We start from the raw sequence: 20,748 nt of genomic DNA, 5'->3' as shown, positions 1-20,748 counted from the left end.
GGCAGGAGGCACTCCCTGCTTGAAGCTCCTGATGCTCCGGTGGGATGAGAGCCCGCCACCCACCCCCGTGGAGTCCTGGGGGCCCCAGGGAGGTGTGGCCACTCAGGGACTGAGACCAAGGCTGGAAGGCTGCAGGGCTCGGGGGTTTAGGCCTTGTCCCCTCTCTGTCCTGCAGAAAGAGAGGGGAGCAGCGCCTGTCCCCAGCTGACCCATTAACCGTGCTGCTGGGTCAGGGTGCAGCCTCAGCGGCCGCCCTAAGTTGGATCTCAGGCCAGGGGCCCAACTGGGCCCTGCTGCACTGATGGAGGCTCCTTGCCGTGGTGGAGCAGGGAAGGAGGTCCTTCCCCACCCTCCCTGTGTCCTCTCTTCTGTGGAGCAGCAGGGGGCCGGGTGGGGGCCAGCCTGGGGTGAGCCAGACTGTCCCCCCGCCCCCCGACCCTGGCCCCTTCCCAGCACCAGCCAGTGGCACTCCTTGGCTGTCTGCTGGCCTCCACCTGCCGTGCGCCGCCCACCCCGTGGATGGCTGTGGGTCCGCGTGCGTGGCCGCCTCCTCCCCTGACTCCCGGCGAGTGGGAACAAGGCTTCTCTCTTACCCTGCTGCCTGGCCTGTGACCTAGTGCCTGGCTAGCGAGTTTTGAACCTTGTCGTCCATGAAGCCACCACCGTCTTTTTCCATTTTTGGATGTTATTCCCATCCGTGGAGGCAGACCCAGGGGCGGGCGAGTGCTCGGGAGACCGAGGGAGGGAGACCGAGGGAGGGAGCCCGGGGGCTCAGGGCAGCGCTCAGGTGACGTGATGGGTACTGGGCCTCGGGGAGCAGCCGTCCGCTGGGTACTGGCGGAGGAGAGGAGGAAAGAAATCCGGGGCGTGGCGAGGAGGTGGGAATGCGGGGTGTCCCTGGCACTGGACGGGCTGAAGAGCCAGGAGGCAGCGTGGGCAGGGCGTGGCTGGGTGCGGGCAGGGGTCCCTGCCTTCTGGGCACCTCGGGGTCGGTGAGCATGTGAGTGTCCCTGCCCACTCAGGACCCTGCTGGTGCCCCTGGGCTTGTCCCCCACCCCCTGGGCTTGTCCCCTTCCGCTGCGGTCCTGTCCCTCTGTCGGGACCCCCCAGGCCTCGTCCAGCCCAGCGCCGGGTGAGTACAGGTGCAGAGGGAGGGGTGGGTGCCGGGCTTCCCCAGCCTCGACCTCGCCTGTCCGGAGGCCCCTCCTCAGCCGGGGCTGCGCGCGCTCATTTCCGGCCACAGTGCGCCGGGGAGAGGGCCCCGGTCATCCTGTGCCTTGACCCCGAGGAGCTCGTGGGCAGGTGAGGCCAAGCCAGGTTCCCCCGAGAAACAAGAGACAGGGCAAAACGGGGCAGCTTGCAGGGCCCCTGCCTCCCGCGTCCCCGCCCCCACCTTCCAGGCCGGTCTGGGCAGCCTTTTGGTTTCTCGGTTTCAAAAAGCTGCCCCCTGACAGGGCTTCCCCACCCAAGAAACTTGATCCATTTTCCTCAAAGATAAGGGAAAAAAAGCTTCACTTCTAAAAATAGCCCACCTGGCTCCCCTCGGCTGGCTGTTTCCATGGCAACCCACTCCTTCCCAGAAGTTCCAGGTGAAAAAGGGTCCCCGCCCTGGTGCGGGTGCCCAGTGGCTCCGCAACCGGCTAGTGAAGGGCTCAAGGAGACCCCCGCGTGATGGGCGGGGGCACAGCGGACACACAGGGGCTCCCGCAGGCTCCAAGCCCCTATGATTTGAAGTAAACTCAAGACTAGATTCGGCACAAAAGTGAGCTGTGCTGACGAGGTGACAGGGATGCTGGCGAGTGGGGGGCCAGGAAGTCCCCGCTCTGCCCTGGCTGCAGGCTGGGCACATAAATCCTTTCCCAGAGGAGGTACGGGCGTCCCCAGAGCGTGGACCAGCACACTTAGCAAGGCCACTGCCTGGCCCAGAACCCGACCCCTCCGCTGTCTCCGGCCACCTCTCCGCGCGGTCAGGGAGGCGTGTGTGCCAGGCTTGAGGGGAGGACAGAGGGACCTGTGAGGTCTGTGCCCAGGTGGGAATCTCAGTGCTGAACTAGGGAGCATCCCCGGGGCAGGACGTCAGACGTACTGCCCAGCGTCTGGTGTTGCTGGCAGTCCTTGGCTTGTAGGTGCTTCACTGCCGTCTCCGTGTCATCGCCAGTGCTTCTGTGTCTTTGCTTCTCTTCCTATAAGGAGGTCAGTCATATTAGATTAAGGACCCGCCCTATCCCAGTATGACTTCATCTTAACTAATTATACCTGCATCAGCCTGACTAAGGTCACGTTCTGAAGTTCCAGGAAGAGTATGATTTGGGGGGCGGGGGGGACACTACCCAACCCTTGGGATAGCCCCCAAGGGTGGGAAACGCGTGCACTTGGGAAGCTGGCCACGGATGGGGGGCCGCTGCCGTACTCTGCTGGCCTGGCCGGAATGGATGCAGAAGTTGTGACTGCTGCCTTGTAAACGCATCGGTAACCTGAGTTTTACTGATGTATTCTCTTCTCACAAAAAGGAGAATTCATTCTTGCATTTAGCTGGTGAAAACCAGTGGGTACTTTAGAAGTCGGTGCTTTTCCAGAAATGGTCGTGCCTGAGAGCAGGCTGGAGCCCTCTATTCCACAGTCCTTCGCTGCACATGGTCCCGCATCCCCAGAGCTGCCTGCACCATACGTTGAACCCCGCCTCTGGCTCGGAGGCCGGATTGTTGTTCTTTCCATGCTCCACAGTCTGGAGCGGCCGTCTGCTTTTGTCACTTTAGCCAGGGAGGCTCGGGGTGCCACTGGCTGAAGAATGTTGGCCTGAGTTCCCGAGGAGGTTGTTCTCATTAGAAGGTGCAGGTGCGTTGGCCCGGAGCTGCCTGGGGAAGAAGAGCAGTCAGCTTCCCTGTCTGCCAGGCCCGCTTCCTGGGCTCAGAAGCTGCGGCCTTTGCAGCTGGTAGAGCAAGCGACTCTCTGGGGTCCTGCGGAGTCGCTTTTCTGTGAAGGTTTGATCCGGACGTTAGAAGCACAGCCGGAGCAGCAGTGCACACACAGGCAGGCGGAGTGAGGCCTGGGGAAGCAGGCGTTCAGCACGATGGCCCTGGCAGCCGGGCCAGGAGGAGGGGAGGGCAGCGGCCTCTGCCGCCTGCCCCTGCCTGGGCCTCGCCCTTGCCCGCTCCAGTTCTCCAGTCCTTCCTGTCGCAGACCCTCCAGTTTGGCTCCCAGAGATCACCGTCCTCTGTGGCCACTGTCCACTGTCCTTGGAGGCCAGCCGTGCAGGGATGTGGGCTCCTGCCCTGACTGCTGTTCTCTGGCCGCCCGTGGTCTTGGCCAGATGCTTCCTGCCCTGAAGCTCAGCCCTCCCGCTGAGATGAGGGTGTGGACGGCGGGGGGTCTGCAGTCCCTCCCCCCACCCCCAGTGCAGACATTCTGGCTGCATCCTCTTCCTGGAGAGGCTGACAGTCTCCGGAGGGGGGTGGGGGTGAGAGGAAGGTGGCCGGCAGGGAGAGGGCAGGGTGAGATGCTCCCATTGGTCCTGGGGGAAGGGGAATCACCCCTCACTGGAGAGCACTGCACAGTCTCACGGAGCCTGGGGCCTGCCTCTCCCGGTGTCACAGCTCAGCTCCCAGGCCAGGTCCACAGAGACCCCCTTGGTGTGACCTGTGCTGAGATCCTGGGGGAGGGACCCCAGCCCCACCACTCACTTTCCGTAGGACCTGTCCTGCTCTGAGCCTCTGCTTCCTCCCCTGTAAGATGAAGGTGCTGAGGATGCAAGGATTAAGTGAGTTATTTGTCTGGTGCTTGAAGAAGTGCCAGCATTTCGTGTAAGCCCCGGCTGCTGCTGCCACCGTCCATCTCCGCGGCCATTTGCTGCCGGACGCGCCTTCCCACCCAGCCCTTCGTGGCCGGGCAGGGGGAAGCTGCCTCTTCCAGAGCTTGCTTCCTGAGCTGCCGAGACCAGGCTGGGTCTGAGTGCGACTCATGTGGCGTTTCCTAGGCGCGCTAGGTGGTGCAGAGCCAGCCAGAGGTCAGCACGAGTGGAGCAGGGCAGCTGACCACAGGGAGCTCGGTGGAGGCGGGTGAGGGGCTCCGCAGGCCAGCGTGTCCCGGGGAGAGCGGGAGAGACGGGCCTCGGGCGCAGGGGTTGAGATTCGATATGGCAGGTGGCAGACGATCCTCGCCAGGCAGAGGGCAGGTGCCATGTGCACTTTGGGCTCCCCTAACCGGCCCCTCGCTCACACCCACTGCCCAGTGAAGGGGGTCTCCTGTCCACTCCGGCCTCCTCCACCCTCGGCCCCGTGCTGGCACCTGAGCATCGCTGCCCCACTGCGCAGGGGCGGCAGGCTCCTGACGTCAGCGGCTGGGACAGGCGTGTGAGCAGAGGCAGGGGCCCCCCAGCCTGGGGAGGGGCCCCAGAGCTCAAGCCTCTGCTCTCTGAACACCTCATTTTTCCTACACCCGGGGCAGCCGGCAGCCCCTCCGCACAGCTGCTCTGTCCTGAGTCCTGGCTTCACGTGGGCTTTGACGCAGGCCAGGGCTCCTTCAGTGGGTGGGAGTGTGGCTTCCATGTGGTCCTAGATTTCAGTTGCTGCTGTTCTTGTATTTATGTAGTTGCAGAATTCCTGTAGGAGTTTAAGTCCATGGATAGTTCAGTGTCTGCTGTGGTTTATTTATTTGGCTGCGTTGGGTCTTTGTTGCTGTGAGCTGGCTTTATCTAGTTGTGGAGAGCATGGGCTGCTCTTCATTGCAGCACATGGGCTTCTCATTGCTGTGGCTTCTCTTGTTGCGGAGCACGGGCCCTAGGCGCGTGGGCTTCAGTAGTTGCGGCACATGGGCTCAATAGTTGTGGCTCACAGGCTCTAGAGTGCAGGCTCAATAGTTGTGGCGCACGGGCTTAGTTGCTCTGCGGCATGTGGTATCTTCCCGGCCCAGGGATGGAGGCCGTGTCCCCGGCGTTGGCAGTCCCCTGCGCCCCCAGGGAAGTCCTGCTGCATGTTGAGATGGGGGTTGTCACTTTGTTCCTCTCAGGTGCTCACTGCCCCTGACTTTTAGTCCCGGTGAAAGTGGGGACAGCAAGGATGTGTGAGGTCATAAAAGCCTGAGAACCCCCAAGGCCACACGCTTGAGAGCTGCAGCCTAAATGACTTTGCACTTACGAGTTTTCTTCCCTTGGACGACATGCTTGACCAGCAGAGCTCCTGGGGCGGCTGGGCGGGGAGGGGCGCAGTGGAAGCCGAGGAGCCCATTCCATGGCTCTTGGTGGGTAACTGCCAGTTCATCCTTCAGGAAGCACAAGCTAAGTTAATGCCGTCCATTCTTGTTGCTAATTTGAGGAGTGTCACACTGAGCGGTTTCATTTGCGTCTCTGATGGTGAGCTTCATCTGTGTGTCCAATGTAGATTTCCTCCTTGCAAAGACCCCTGACCCTGAACTGAGGCCTGAGACTCAGCATGGCCAGAGGTCACTATTTGGCAGCTGGGGTCCCCTTCATTGCTCAGCTCTGCCCTTCAATCTGCCACCAGCCTACTCTTTTTCATAGACCTCTGCTCAAGTGCCCAAACATTCCATTTTGCCAAGGGATGAAGGCCCAGGAGCCTTATCTGTGCCCTCTCCCCTCTCCAGCTAGCTCCTCTGTGCCCCAACCCTACTGGTCACATCCTTCTCTAGACCCTGCTCTCCTGCGTGTGACCTGCCACTTCCATGCAGGCCTCCTGGGATGCACCCAAGATCATTCATCCATTCACTCCCCCTCTCTCCCCTCCCCCACCCATCCTCCCTCATTCTCCTGATCTCACTGTCCCTGTCCCTCGGGAGGGACTCTGCCTGCCGTCCCCATAGAACAGACTGCTGATGAGCAGTCACAGGCCCAGGTGTCTTCCCATCCCTTCCACAACAACACTGTGACTCAGGGAGCAGAACAAGCACTTTCCTGTGTCCCTGGCAGCTGGACCTGAACTTGGACCCTAAGAGATGCTTGCTAAGGTGCGATCACCCACCCTCTGCCCGTCCCTCAGGAAGATGCTCCGAGTTGGGTTGGTCAGTCCTTGCTCAGAGCACAGGGCGTCATGTCCAGGCTGACCCGCAGCCAGCATGCCCCCCCCCCCCCCGCCCCCCGCTCAGTGCCCAGCGGCAGCTGTGCTGACTGGTCGGTGGCCATTCTGGTGGTTAGACATACTGGACCCAGAAAGTGAGAGGAGGTCGTGTTGTAACTAAGAGCCCAGGCTCTGAAGCCGGACAGGCCCGGAGGCTCCAGTTTCCCCGCCTGTGACCCTGGGCAATTTCAAAGCACCTTTCTGTCCCCAGACCCACCTCACTGGGTCATCAACATGCGTGAGCCAAGGCAGCGCGTCCCCAGAGCCTGGCAGCCAGGAAGGCAGGATACACGTCAGCTGTCGGAGCCCTTCTGAGGTGATCTAGAGCAGAAGTGCCTCCCTGCAGACACTGGGTTCACATCCAGCACCGCGCCCGTGGTAGCAGGGCCCTACACCGGTGGCTTGCTGTCATAGAAGCTGCGTTTTGGCCCCTGCAGAGCGGGAACAGCTGCTGTCTGCTGTCCACAGAGGCTCAGTGTTCCTACTGGTCAAGCGAGGGGCCCAGGGCCTGGCCCAGCACGTGTGACCTCTGGACACTGGGTCATTTCGGGGCTGCAGTTGGGCAGGCTGGGGTGGGCAAGCCCTGCCCCCCGCCTGGACGCTGCCCCCGCCGCCTCCTCACTCCGGCCCTGCTCCATGCCTGGCCGGGAACGGTCCCCAGGCTTCGTGTGCGGAGGCAGTGACTCAGCCACGGCCACCTCCATGCACCCTGCCTGCCATGGGACATCTGTTCTCTCACAGTGTGTACTTGTTTCAAAAATTTGTATCTTGGGTTACAGATTTCCTTCACCAAAAAAAAAAAAGTTTCTTGCTGATCGTTCCTGAAACAAGGCATCTCAGACACCCCTTGGCAATCACAGGCTCTGACGCTCACAGGCCATTGTCAAAGCAGCAGCGGGGCCCAGGCCAGCCGTCTACCCCACCCCTCTTGCCGCAGAGCACCCTAGAGGCTCCCACAGCCCTGTGCCCCTTCGGACACAGGCTGGGCTGACAGCGGGCCAGGCTCCAAGGTACCCCAGACCCCCAGGAAGGGGCGCCGAGGGCACCTGGGGTCATAAGAGGTGAGGGGGACGGGGACGGGGGTAGCACCCACCTGGTCCCCTCACGGAGGCCCCCCCAGCCTGGTGTGAAGAGAGTGGCTCTGGAGGCAGACAGAGCAGCCGGAGGGCCTGGGGCAGGACTTCACCTGCCGGAGCCTCATCACCTGTCTGTCCCCTGGGGATGGTACAGTCCCTACCCTGACAAGGCCGTGGAGAGGCCACAGCCAGTGTCTCCACACAGAAGACACCCATAGGTGCACGTGGCCTTATTCCTCAGGGGAGACCTGCAGGGAGGTGGCCCCCGGTGGCAGCAGGGACGGAGCTGTGACGGTGGCCTGGGGGGTCTTCAGGCCGGCTCTGAAGATGCGACAGCATTGGGCTGCGTAGGGGTGAGACCTCTGAGGAGCTGGGGAGGGGGAGGAGGTTCCAGGCAGTGGGGACGCAGAGGGAAAGACCCAAAGCATGAGCACTCGTGTTTGGAAGGACCAGGGCAGTTTGGTGCAGCCGAGGGGCAGGCAGAGAGCGGAGAGTGAGGTCAGGTGGGCAGGGGACGCGTGGATCAGCCCGGGCCGGGCCTGCGACATGGGGTCAGTGCCTGGGCTTCATCTGGGGTCTGCAGGGTTTGGGATGGGAGCTGCTCCCATGCAGCCACCTCCACCTCGTCCCCCCGACAGCCCACCCCTGCCTGCACGTCAGCTTAGGGAGGCTGGTGCCCCCTGCAAAGCACGGCCCAAGCCCGGTCGTTCAAGCTGCTCCCTCTTCCGTCCCCATACTGACTCCAGAGGGGCTGTGCCCACCCAGCAGGGCGGGTGGACCCCTCACCCTGGCCGGGAGCCGGGAGCCCGGAGCCCGGGTCAGCACCGCCCAGGCTCTGTCTCTTCTGAGCAGCTCTACCTGCCCCTCCCTCCCGGGCGCAGCCCCGCAGGCCTCTCGGTGTGCGTCGGTCTGTGTGTGGGTCCGTAACAACCACAGCAGCCCCGCGTCTCTCCACAGATGACTCTGGGGACGACGAGGACGGGACTGCCTCCCCAGCTGACAAGAGCGAGCTCCGCGACACCGTCAAGAACCTCTCCCTGAAGCTGGACGACCTCAGCACGTGCAATGAGCTCGTGGCCAAGCACGGCGCGGCGCTGCAGCGCTCCCTGAGCGAGCTGGAAGGCCTGCGGATCCCCGGCGAGAGCGGCGAGAAGCTGAAGGCGGTCAACGAGCGGGCCACCCTCTTCCGCATCACCTCGAATGCTATGATCCACGTGAGCACCCCCCGCGGGCCCAGCCCAGGGCCCCGTGGTGGGGGAGGGGTCGGGGTGCGGGACAGGCTCCCTCTTGCTCTCCGTCCTCCGCGTCATCTCATCCACGTGCCGTCGCGGGGCGAGGGCACGGGCTCTCATTGTCAGTGGAGCCTGGGGTTGGGGTGGGATCTGGCTGAGCCCGCGGGTGGTCCGGGCTCGGGCGAGGAAGCCGAGGCCCCCGAGCAGCCAGCTCCGCGCACACAGTAGAGATGCGGCCCCGCGTTGTTCCGCAGCAGCTGCCGCCGCTCGTCCCCCCCAGTACGCGGCCCGGATGCGGCAGGACCGGGACCCGTGGCCGTGGGGCTTGTACGTGGTGGGGGCAGGGGAGGCGGTGTCGGGGGTCCCTCAGCTAGACGAGCTTTTGAACCGAGGCTGCCACGGTCTTGCCAGCCTGATGGTGAGTAGCTGAGTGAGGACCCACGTCTGTAGACTGAGGGGTTCAGCCCCAGGAGTCGCCCGTCTCCACGGGTTCTGGGAGCCGCACGGCTGTGACCGGCAACCGGAAGGGTCTCTCCATGGTGGCAGAGAGCACGAGGGCTGAACCGAGCTTCCGGGCCCTTCCTCTTTCTGCCTGATGAGTGCTCCCCAGGGGTGCGTGTGCTCCCTCTGGATGCAGGTCTGACGGCCACAGCGTCCTCCCAAGGACAGCCCCGGGAGGAGCACGTCCCGGCCAGGACGGCACGCTGGGAGCGGAGGCCAGGGCACGGGGGTAGGGAGATGGAGGCCGCCGCAGAGGAGGCGGGTCCAGAGGGTGTGGTTCAGGCAGGCCGGCAGGCTGGCCGTGGGGACAGTGGGCAGTACCAGTGCCCAGGCGAGCCCCAGCTGGGGGCCTCGGCCTCTGAAGCAAGGGGGTCAGAGCAGAGCGGGGCCAGAGCTGAGACCAGGCTCCTCATCCGACACCAGGAAACCCACGGGCAGGGTGGGAAGGTGGAGGCTGGAGCCCGCTGCAGGCCAAGATCCTGCACCCTCTCCCCAGACCCGCGGCAAACGCGCACAGCTGCCCGCAGGTGTGGACTTTGTCCACGGCGCTCAGGGGTGCGGTGGCGCCCACAGGCCGAGAGACTGCTGGGCCGCAGCTGTGTGTCCGCCCTGTTGTTTGGTCCCGTCATTGGTCTTCTCTCTCCTTTTCCCACGTCCACCCTCTCGGCCCTCTGGCCTCCTCACTCTAGGGGCTTGGGTCACCGCACTTCTTCCGGTGACGGGCACCGTTTAAGGGCACAGGACACGTTTGTCCTCCCTGCCTGCCGATACTGAAGCCGTATTGTCTTGAGTAAGCAGTTTTGGTTTTTCCCAGATAACGAGCTGGTCGGCTGGCGTCTCTAGCCAAAGTATTTTGTCGAGCATCAGAGGCCTGTCTGTGTTTACGAAGCCAGGAAAGCAGCTCGCCACCTAAGCGCGTAACGAATCGTGTGACGGGAAGCCCAGGCCCCTCGGGTGGACAGGAAGCCTGTTAGCCGTCCTGGCACCGGGAGAGTCCGACCCACGTGATGCAGCTGCACCCTGGGCGGGGCTCTGCCCCACCGTGAACGTGAACCTGATGTGAGGGCCTCTCCCTGTCCACCTCCACTGGGCGGGCAGGGGGTCACAGGAGTGAGGTGCTGGCCCCCACAGGCTGTACCGGGAGCCCAGGCTAGCACAGAGGCCCACGTTTCTTCTGGGGACTCTTCCTGACAGCTGCTCCTCACCCGGCAAGAGCCAGCTCGGTTCTGGGAGACTGTCAGGCCCCGAATGCTCGAACCCGCCCTGTGTGCAGAGAGGCCACCTAGGCAAAGCATCGCCACCCCTGGCCAGGCCTTGGCCTTCACCCCTGTTACGAGGAGGGGTTTGGACCAGGGAGCTGTAACTAAAGCGTCCTTGTGGCTCCCACCCCCGAGCCCTGCAGGGAGCCCTCTCCCACCCAGAACCGCTTACCCCTCCCCATGGCCTTGCTAGTGCCACTGCTACCCACACGGGGACAGAGGCACAGAGAGCCCTCCGAGCTGCCCAGGGCCACCAGCCCCTAAGTGGCCAAGCTGGATGCAAACCCAGGTCTGTGCAGCCCGCTGAGGGAGTGACGGCCTCATGACGATGAGGGTGAGACCCTCAAGGGCTGCAGAGGCCCCCTCCCATCCTGGGGTCAGCACTTGGAGGGTGGCCTCGCATCTGCCGGGGGCGAACCCCCAATCTCAGGGACCTGAGTCCCTGGCGTGCCTTTTACCTTTGGGCTGCAGCCCCACCTGGGTCTTTCCTGGGAAGGTGGGGACCCAGGAAGGGTGGAAACCTCCCCCAGCTGTCCCCAGAAGGCACAAGCCCTCATCCCCCAGGCCCCTCCCCTCCCCGCCAGTCATGTCAGAGGAGGAAGCTGGGCGCCCACCGCCTCCCTGCCTCCCACCCTGACTGATGGGAACCCTTCACGGGGAACCTGGGGAATGTCTCTCCCCACCAGCTGCCCTTGGCCAGGGTAGCCCCTCCTGTGGATGGTGAATGGCTCTGGGCTTTCACCTCATGTTCTCCGATTAAGCCTGGCTCACGGAAGTGCAGCAGAAAATGGGGGGCGGCTGGCCAGACAGAGCCCACAGGCAAACCCATTCTTCCGAGGGCCCTGAGCAGGCTGCACCCTCCCCACACGGGGAGAGGGGCTGCTTCATCTTCACTTGCCCCAAGATGGCCGAGAGTCTGGGGTGGTTCAGCCTTCGGGAGAGAAGTAGAGGGAGATTTCTAAACCCCGGTGGGATTCGGGAGGAGGCATCATTCAGTAGCCTCGAGACCGCCAACTCCCAGCAGGGCAGGGAGGGAGGCTCTCTGGACAGTTTCCAAGATCCTAGGAACTGTGGCTACTGAGGCAGGCCTGTCCCCGCGGCCCTGGTCCCCGAGGGGGCGCCTGGCCCTCCCCTTGAGGACGGCCCCTTCTGTGCATGTTCGAGGGAACAGGGTGTGTGGGAGAGGCCCTAGACCAGGAATACTGAACAGCGTTGCCCCTGCCGGTGCCGTACCCTCTGGAACACCCCTCTCCCCTCTTCAGATGCCTGGCAGATCCCTTTTCATCCTTCAGAACCCCACGTGGACGTCACCACGGCCGGGAGGCTCTCCGAGCGCCCCATCAGGAAGCTGTTCCTCCTGGTTGGATCCCCCAGGCCCCAGGGGCACCGCCGAGCCTGCTCAGCAGTGTTTAGCCCCTTATTTCAATGTCTGATCCCCCGCCAGGCTTTGTGCTGCCTGAGGTCAAGCTCAGGCCTACTCGCCTGTGGCCCCAACAGTCGCCCAACCTAATACTCCATGGTTTGATCTAAGTGGGTCCTGTATCTCAGGGGAAAAGCTCTACGTGGCCCACATCTCACTTACCTGCTACATGACCAGTCACAAAGCCATCCTGGCCCCGTTTCCTCACCCGGACGAGGCCGGTGAGAAAGTGCAGGCCCTGAGCAGAGTGCAGAGCTGCTGGTCACCACCCTGGTCACCTGGCCTTGCAGAGAAACGACCCAGCCTGGTTGCCAAGAAATAGGAGCAGAGCTTTATGAAATCGAATCATACACACGTTTTTCTCACGGCAAGGTCATACTGAGCTCCGGCCTGCTTCCCTCCTACGGTGGTTTCAGTCGGCAGGGTTCTTTCTAGCAGGCCTGGGAGGGTGGTGCCTGCAGACCTTCGGGGGCCGGGGGCCAGCAGTTGAGCGGGTGCAGCCCCGCCGTGAACCCGGGGCTCATGCAGTTAGGAAAGTCCTGCCTGATGGGATCTGAACGCAGACCTGAGTGGCTTCCCACCGAGCCTGCCCCGGGCCTGTGCCAGGCAGGGACGCGGTGAGGGACAGGCAGACCTGCCCGGCCCCTGAGCCCACGGTCTTGAGGGAGGAACCGGTGTGGGGTTCACGCGACCCCTGACCTTCCCGGGGGGCCCAGCAGCCCCTCCCAGCCTCCTCTCCTACCTGTTCCTCACCTGCCCCCCATCCCCTGCCAGCCTTGGCCACTCACCTGACCTGAGGAGGCCACAGCCTCTCAACCCCTCCCCACCTGTCGCCCCTCAGATGGATGTAGCTCTCCTGGGAAGCCCACCCACAAGCCCACGGCTACTCCCAGGGCCTATCTCACAGTCCACCTGGCTGGGTCGGCCCTGGGTGCCAGGGGCTGGAGTGGATGTCTGGCCGGCAGGGAGCCAGACAGGAAAGAGAGTCAGCTTCCTCTGGTCACGCTGCCTGCAAGGCGTTCTGCAGGCACCATCTCCCCTGCCCACTCAGCAGCTTACAGTGGGGAAACTGAGGCAGCTGCTAAGGATGAGAGCACAGGTCTTTAGGCTCCAGAGCCTGCTCCAGGCTGCCGCCTCATAGGAGGGAAATAAACCCGTCCCTCCCTGGAGCGGGGGCAGGAGGGTCAGGAACCCCTCCTCTGCTCACCTTCACCCCACCTCCCAGCCCTGCATCCCTGCCCCACTCCGCTGACCGTCACGCTGTCTGCAGGTCCACACATCTCGTGGACTTTTCTTTTTTTTTAAGTAACTTGTTTGATTGGAGTATAGTTGATGTACAACATTGTGTTAATTTCTGCTGTACAGCAAAGTCACTCAGTTATACACATATATGCATTCCTTTCTTTATATTCTTTTCCATTATGGTTTATCCCAGGATCGTGAATACAGTTCCCTGTGCTGCACAGTAAGACCATGTTTCACGGGCTTTTCTGCCACAGCATCGTGCAGGAACAGGACACAGTCTCCCTCGTGGTCCCGGGAGCCCTGAAGCATCCATGCGCGGCACAGTGTCTGGCATATGGGAGAGGGGACAGGGGGGTGGCTGTGAAAGAACGCAGGAGCGACTGAGTGAATTGCTTGGTGTCTGGCAGAACTCCCTAGCGGGTGATTCTGTGAGTCTGATCAAAGGCAGCCCGGCAGGTCACTGTCTGGGTAACTGTGCGTTCGCTGCCGTTCAGAAGGACGCTTACAGCGCCGTGGACGACTGAGGTCCCTAGACTGAGCCTCGAAGTGCCGCATGTGTGCAGGGCTCCCTCACCCCGGCCTGGATGTGGGTGCCGCAAGCTGCACCTCCCTCCCTGAGAACCAGCAGGCACCCGGCATCACGGCACTGGGCTGGCCGCAAGGCTTGAGGTGGAGAACAGCAGAGTTAATGCATGTTACCAGCTCAGGCTTTGGCCATTTGTTTCCGTAAAGTGAAAAGAATGAACTCCCAGCGTCGTCTTTTTTCCCACGAGTTTGTCTTTGTGGGGAATCAGGCGCCCTGGTTTGGAGGCCGGCCTCTGGGAGGGTGGTGGTGTGGCGGCAGACGCCCGCCCCGCTTTCTTCCCGTTACCTTGTTTGCGCCTCACAGCGGTCACGTGAGGTTGGTGTCATCACAGCTTCCTTGTCATCGTCATTTGTATTATTCAGGTGCCACCCCGAGGTCCAGAGCAGTCATTCTGCCCAAGGGTGTAGGCCCGGCGGCTGCACGAGCCCACAGGGCCACAGCTGTTGGTCCTGGGCTGTCCCCACTGCTGGCTGAAGGGCTCTGTGCAGAGGGCCAGGGCTGTGTCACCTGTCACCAAACCCAGCACACCCGGGCTCTCCTGGGTGACCTGGGCTCCCCGGGGGGTGGCCTCGGGCCCCTGCCCTGGGCTGGTGGGGTGTGCACTTCCCCCCACGGTGGAAGCAGGTTCTGTCCGCAGCCGGGACAGCGGAGCCTGGTGGGGAGAGGGCCGCTTCCGTGACTTTCACGCAGCCCGGGGGCAGCCACAGTCCCAGCGTGAAGGCACTGAGCCTCGGGGCCTGCTCCCCACCTCACTTCTCCAGGCCCCCTCCTGGCACAGTCCCCACCCCTGAACTGAGAGGCCCCTCAGAGTTGGGAGGCCCTTGACCTCAGGAACAGGTTTTGGCAGCCAACGGGTGAGCACAGCTGGGTGATAGGCGAGCCCCATAAAAGACCCAGGACAGGTGAGGTGCAGAAAGGCAGGGGGTAGGCGCTGGCCAACGGGCTGGTGCCTACGAGGCCCCCCTCCAAGGGCCCGATGGGACGGACCGCACATGCTCTTACCAAGGAAGGTGGCGGCCCACGAGGGACACACACTGGTGCCTGCAGCAGAGCTGGCTGGGTGGATGGGGCGCGGATCCTGATGGCAGGGGGCATAGGGAAGGGGTGGGGGACGCATGGCCAGCCCAGCTGGACCCGGAGGAAGTGGGCTCCAGCTCCAGTTGGAGGAGCTGTGAGAGCAAAGTGAGGGCGGAGCAGAGGCACTGGGGGTGGGGGAGGCGGCTGGCCGGAGTGGGAAACGGGGACGCAGCAGGACAGGCAGGTGAGGATGGGGTTGGAGGCGGGCAGGGGAGGCGGGGAGGGTACACAGATGCAGAGGCAGCAACCCAGGGCACTTGGCGAGGACCTTGGATTTGGGGCATCGTGGAAACCAGATTAGAAGGGGCTGTGTACCGCTGGAAATGCTTTGAGGCTTCGCTGAGCCCCGTTGGGAGATCACGAGGGCTTCCTCGCACCCACCCAAGCAGAGCGGTGGTGAGAGGCCACAGAGCTGCCCTCCTTGCCCTTCCGGGGCCCACAGGCAGGTTTCCGTGCAGCCGACCGCTGTTCTGCTCCTGACAGCTTGCTCACTTGGGGCCTGGGGAGATGAGTAAAAATAGATTCCAGGACGGTCTAAAATCAGCTGGCAAACTGGCGGCCAGATGGTGCTGGTTCCTGTGCACGAGGGGTAAACTATTTTGAATGTGGAAAGGGCTATTTTAAAGTTTGAAGTGAAGTGAGACTCTGCCTCCCCAGTGCTGTGAGTGAGTCACATCGAGGAGAAGCTGTGACTGTCCCCTCGGTGTCCGGGAAGGGCTGGCCCCTGTATACTGGGCAGCCCGTGCTGAGGGCCGCGTGAGAAGGGGGCCCAGTTCTGGGGGCCGCTCGGCCTCCAGGGGCCAGGAGGGTGGTAGATGCACAGTGTGGCAGCATGACTGGCCCTGAGCCAGAGGGACCCTCAGGAGAGCCCGGCACCCCCATCGCAGCTCCTGGGGGCCCCGCTCTTGGAGCCTGAGATGGCTGTGCTTCTTCCAGGGTGGCCGCCTCCGAGCCAGGCAGTCCCGGCCTGAATCTCGGCCCCTTCCCTCTGTCAGGAGGTATGTGCTGAGGCCAGCCTGCTGCTCCTCAGTGGGAGGGGAGGGAGAGACCCCGTTGACCCTGGTGTGTCCCTGGTGTGAGCTGCTGGCCATGCACAGGGGCTCAGGGAACCTGTGACTCCGCACCATTTTCTCCTATTCGCCACCTTTATTAGTACTACAGGCCATGGAGAGGTGGGTCCCCCGTGGTGCTGGCCTGTGAGGATCGATGTGGTGGGGGAGGTGGTGGGGCGGCCTCGGCCCTGGCCACCCACCAACCTGGGAGCCCTGAGCCTGAGCGCCGTGGCCGTCAGCCCCCGGGCAGGTAGAAACGTGGCCCTTTCTTCCATCCTCCCTGGGAGCAGGGTTACCAGAACAGGCTGGGTGCCGATGGCTGGAGACAGTCGCCGAGCCGGCCCTGTCGGCCCATGGCACCCACCCAGCCTGGAACGGCCAGGCATTTGGGTCTTGTCCCCACCTCCTCTGTGACTCCAAGGGCCGCCCACCGGACCCCCAGCGACTCTCTGGCTCCTTCCTCACGGCCCGGCTAGGACGGCAGTGACCACGTAGGAGGCTGATAGTTTCCAAGCAGCCCCTGGAGGTCGGGCCAAGCGGGGTCCCGGCTCTGCAGACCCTCCTAGACCTTGAGAGGCTCCCCAGGCTGCTCGCAGGGCGGGCATGAGAGCCAGGCCGCTGCCCACATTCCCTGCTCACCCGCCCGCGTGCCCTGCTCACCCGCCCGCACTTGGGGAGCAGCGAGGTCATGGTCGGGATTAGGATTAGGAGCAGCAAAAGCAATGAGCGTTCATCCTCCTTCCTCCTGGGCGCAGCTGGGCAGGGTTTCCAGCTCAGACACTGGCCTGTCCTGTCCTGAGCGACACTTGTCAGGGTGACTGGCAGCCGCGCCCCTTGGGCTCCGATGTGCTTCCCCGGGGGTGGGGGGAGCCCTCACAGCCCCCTTCACAGGCCCGGCTTCTGGGAAGGGAGAGTCCCCAGCCCAGTGCACGGCGGGGGTGGGGTGCAGCCATTTCTGTCCTGGGCTTTTAGTTCTCACTCTGCTTTGAGCATCTCAGCAGGCCCCCTGACCTCCCCCACAGAGGTGGAATCACATTGCCCACAGGACCCTGCACCTCTTCATCTCAGGGACCCTCTCGACAGCCGTGGGGGTGGGAGGAAGGGGCAGGGCTGAGAGACTGGAACCCAGTTCCCATCCAGAGGACGATCGCTCCAGTGGGCCACAGAATTGGGGATTCTGCAGGATTCCTGGGGTTCAGTCGTCTGTTCGCCTCACGAGGATGCCGAGGTCCAGGAGGTTATGGGCCTGCCCCAGGGTGGGCAGTGAGGCAGTGCCGTGAGGGGCCTAGACCCTGGCCCAGTGTGGTGTGCATGGGCGCTTTGGGGTGGCCCAAGGCTCTGCTCACATTCGGGGCGGGGCATGAGCTCTGAGAGTTGTGGCAGTGCCTCAGGGGAGATGTGACCACGTTCAGGACCAGGGTCAGCCAGGCCCTCCCTGGGCCCCTGGGAGCCACCCCCAGCTGCCCGCCCATCCCTGGGCCCCCGGCCTAATCAGCTTAGCAAGAGCATCGCACACGGCCCAGCTCAGCATTCCAGGGCGGCAGAGCCAGGCCAGCACCTGCCTCCCTCCATGCTTGCCAGGATGGGGCCTGGAGAAGGTTGGCAGCGTCAGAGGAAACCAGTGCGGTTGGGGATGGACACCAGGTAGGCACCTTGGGGCAGGGCGGGCAGGCGGACTCTCCACTGGCCACAGGGTGACTGGGGCAGCTCATCCGCTGCAGGTGACCCCCCAACCCGGAGTCCGTGCAAGAGGCCCTGGTGTAGCCTCACGAACCCCTCGATACTGGGGTACAGCAGCCTCCCCCACGCCCTCCCCTCGGGCAACTCTGACACGCTCTCATCGTCACTGCCCAGCCCAGCTGCATGTGGCCCAGACGAGGCCCCCGCTGTCCTGGAGATCTGACCTCCTGTCCCTTTGCTGCTCCACGTCAGCCTGTCCTGCACATCAGTCTCTCCTGCAGAGGCAGCAAGGTGAAGGTTGCCCAGGTTATCAGCTGGGAGCCCTGGCCATGTGGGCCACGGCCTCCACTGCAGGGACCGGGCAGGGCTGGGTCTTGTTGCTTGAAGAGAGTCATTCCCCAGCACCCTTGTTGGTGAGCGTCTCCTGGAGCCCAGCTCCACTCCAGGAAGGCCCTGGGACCCCACACTGCCTCAAGGGGCACTCAGACTGGGGTAAGGATCCAGCTTGATGAAATAAACAGCGACAGCGCTGGTTCCATACCCTGGGAGCCTTGGACCCTGGCCCTACATGCAGCCTGTGTCCTCAAGCAGGTCCCTTAGCCTCCCTGAGCCTCCACGTCCTCCTCAGTCACGCTGTTAAAACGGCCACCTCAGTGCCTGTCAGAATGCCCCACCCCAATCAACAGCCCTGACCCACAGCGGGTGGGGGTCTGAGGGAGGTGGGGTCGGGGAAGGGGAGGAAGACACGTGGCCACATGTGAGGGAGAGTGTGGGGAAGGGTGGGGCCCCAGGAGATGAGTGTGGAGAGGATCTGGACCAGGTCTGTGAGAGGCTGTCAGCTGTCCCGGAAAATGGTTGTTTCTATAGTATTGAGAGCTTAACAAACATCAAGGGTAGAAGGAAGGGAGCCTAAGTCATCTTCACACCATGATCATCGTTCTCTTTTTGCTTTTTTTTTTTTGAGTTTATTTTCTTTTTGGCTTCATTGGGTCTTAGTTGCAGCATGCGGGATCTTCATTGCAGCACACAGGCTTCTCTCTAGTTGTGGCTGAGGACTCAGTAGTTGTGGTGCACAGGCTCCAGAGCGTTTGGGCTCTCTACTTGTGGCTTGCGTGTTCAGTTAGTTTCCCGATCAAGGATCAAACCCATGTCCCCTGCACTGGCAGGTAGATTCTTAACCACTGGACCACGAGGGAAGTCCCTTTTCTTTTTAAGTTTATCTTTTATTGAAGTTGATTTACAACGTTGTGTTAGTTTCAGGTGTACAGCAATGTGATTCAGTTATTCTTCTTCAGATTCTTTTCCCTTATAGGTTATATAACAAGATATTGAGTATAGTTCCCTGTGCTGTACAGGGAACTATGAACTTGCTGGTTATCTTTCACTCTCTGTTTTTGCTGCTAGGACACTCAGAGGCCATGTAGAGCTCTCTGACATGCATTTGTAGCAATTATATACCATGACCTTTAGCTATTTTATACTGTTATTTGTGGCTCTTTTACAAGCCTTGTGTTTGTTTTTCTTTAATAAATTTATTTATTTTATTGGCTATGTTGCGTCTTCGTTGCTGCACATGGGCTTTCTCTAGTTGTGGCGAGCGGGGGCTACTCTTTGTTGTGGTGCGCGGGTTCCTCATTGTGGTGGCCTCCCTTGCTGTGGTGCACGGGCTGTAGGCGCATGGGCTCAATAGTTGCAGCTCACGGGCTCTAGAGCGCAGGCTCAGTAGTTGTGGTGCACAGGCTTGGTTGCTCCACGGCATGTGGTATCTTCTTGGGGCAGGGATTGAACCTGTGTCCCCTGCATTGGCAGGCGGATTCTTAACCCCTGTGCCACCTAGGAAGTCCAAGCCTTGTTTTAAGTGCTGTAAATTATATGAAAGGAAAGTATCCACCTGTGTTAAAACGCAGATGATTGCAGGAGGTGTAGAGGGTTGGCCGGGAGTGATGGTGGCAGGTACAATGGAGCAACACTAAGGAAAGGCGCGGCCAGAAGCCAGAGGGCCTTGTGCAGCTGCCAAGCCAGTCCAGTGGGGCAGGCCACGTGCCACCAGCCGGGGCACCCACAGACCCTAAGAACCAGAAAACCATGAAACACCCATCGTGTGTCTTGCCCGTAACAAGGTTGTGTGTGTGACGCAGCCCAGGCCCCTGCACCCTCTCCTGAAGACAGGCAGGCAAGGGGACCGTGCCTCGTGTGGCCTGGGATCCTGTCCTGCGTGCCCCTCATTGACCAGGCAGCCCCTGCTCCCTGGGCCTCAGTCTCAGGGGGGACAGGGAGATCCAGGCTTCCCTGAAGCCGTGGGCCTGGCGCTGCCCCAGGAGACAAGGGCGCCCCGCCCTTGCCAGGCCTCTGGGGCATGTTTCTCACACCACCTTGCACCCGGCTCAGTGGCCTGAGAGCTGCCGGGGCCAACGGCAGAGTGACAGCACCCCCGCAGTTAGGACTTCTTCCTTGGCCAGCAAACAGGTGGCTGGAGCCCAGACTAACCTGACTGGGCACTGGGGCCGAGTTTAGGGTCAGGGGAAGCAATGATGAAGTGGACACAGGTCGTTCAGGAGTGGCAGCTCGAGGTGGACGGAGCTTGGGGTTAAGGACCTGAGGTCTAGGTCAGGGTCTGCTGCCTCCTGCTGTGTGACCTCAGAGCCTCTGTTTCACCATCTGTGGGATGAGGTGGGACTCCTCTAAGGGGGTGGGACGTTTCTCAGGTGCCCAGAGGGACACTCCACCCTCCTATCCCACCGCTGCTGCCTCTTAACCCGCCGGTGCAGACCCAGCAGAGGGGTGCCTTCCAGTCTGGCCATTGGGGTGGGTGGTCACTGTGTCTGCTGTCAGGGCCCCCACCTGGGGGCCTGCAGTGATGAGGAGGGGGCAGGGATGGGGGGCGACTTTGGAGGCCACTGTGGAACCCAGGGCGGGAAAGCTTAGCTCCAGGTCACAGGCCTGGGAGCGGGAGAGTCAGGCCTGGAGCCAGGTCTCCCCAGGCCCACCTCTGGGGGCCCCAAATTACACGGTAGTCAGTGACTGCAGCTCTGCACCAGCGGGCGAGCCTTACAGACCCAAAATAGTACCAGACCTGCAACGGCCCTGGATGCAGTCTCCCTCATCGCCAGAGCCTGCTAAGTGCATAAGGAGCTTTCTTTCCTTCCCCATGAAAGTCTCTCCCTCCCCCCAGCCTGTGCCAGGACACCTGTCAGCACAAATCCCTGCCCCTTCTGGAGAAGCAGGTTACAGTGGCTTAGGCATGGCCGGGCAGGGACCACACCTGCCAGGGAGGGCTAGAGGCCCTTGAAGTGCCCCCTTCCCAGAGCCTTGCGGGAGAGCTGCTGGGAACGGAGCGTCAGTTTCCTCATCTGTCAAATGGGAATGATCCCTCTCCTCCCACCTCAAGAATTTTGCTGGGTGAGCTGAGATGGGGAGCTTGTGAGTGTAGGGTCTGTGGGGCATTACGGTCGTGGCTCACTGACGGGACGGGCTCAGAGGGGCCAGGCGGCCCATGTGGGAAATGGGCCTTCCCACTCCTGATCACGTGTCCTTTTCCACTACACTTTGCTG

At 62.2% G+C, this 20,748-nt stretch overlaps 1 protein-coding gene across 3 annotated transcripts in view; it reads left to right on the top strand.

Annotated features, from left to right (window-relative positions):
* Positions 1-20,748, top strand: part of OSBP2 (oxysterol binding protein 2) — a 158,190-nt gene that overhangs the window by 118,405 nt on the left and 19,037 nt on the right. For all 3 annotated transcript variants that reach the window (XM_057744131.1, XM_057744133.1, XM_057744132.1), the window contains one exon: positions 8,102-8,358. In XM_057744131.1, the coding sequence (XP_057600114.1) occupies positions 8,102-8,358 (257 nt within the window). The remainder of the gene's footprint in view (positions 1-8,101; positions 8,359-20,748) is intronic.

This window comes from Hippopotamus amphibius, chromosome 8, assembly GCF_030028045.1.
Source record: "Hippopotamus amphibius kiboko isolate mHipAmp2 chromosome 8, mHipAmp2.hap2, whole genome shotgun sequence".
Lineage (NCBI taxonomy): Eukaryota > Metazoa > Chordata > Mammalia > Artiodactyla > Hippopotamidae > Hippopotamus > Hippopotamus amphibius.
This window is presented reverse-complemented; position numbering and strand designations above follow the sequence as displayed.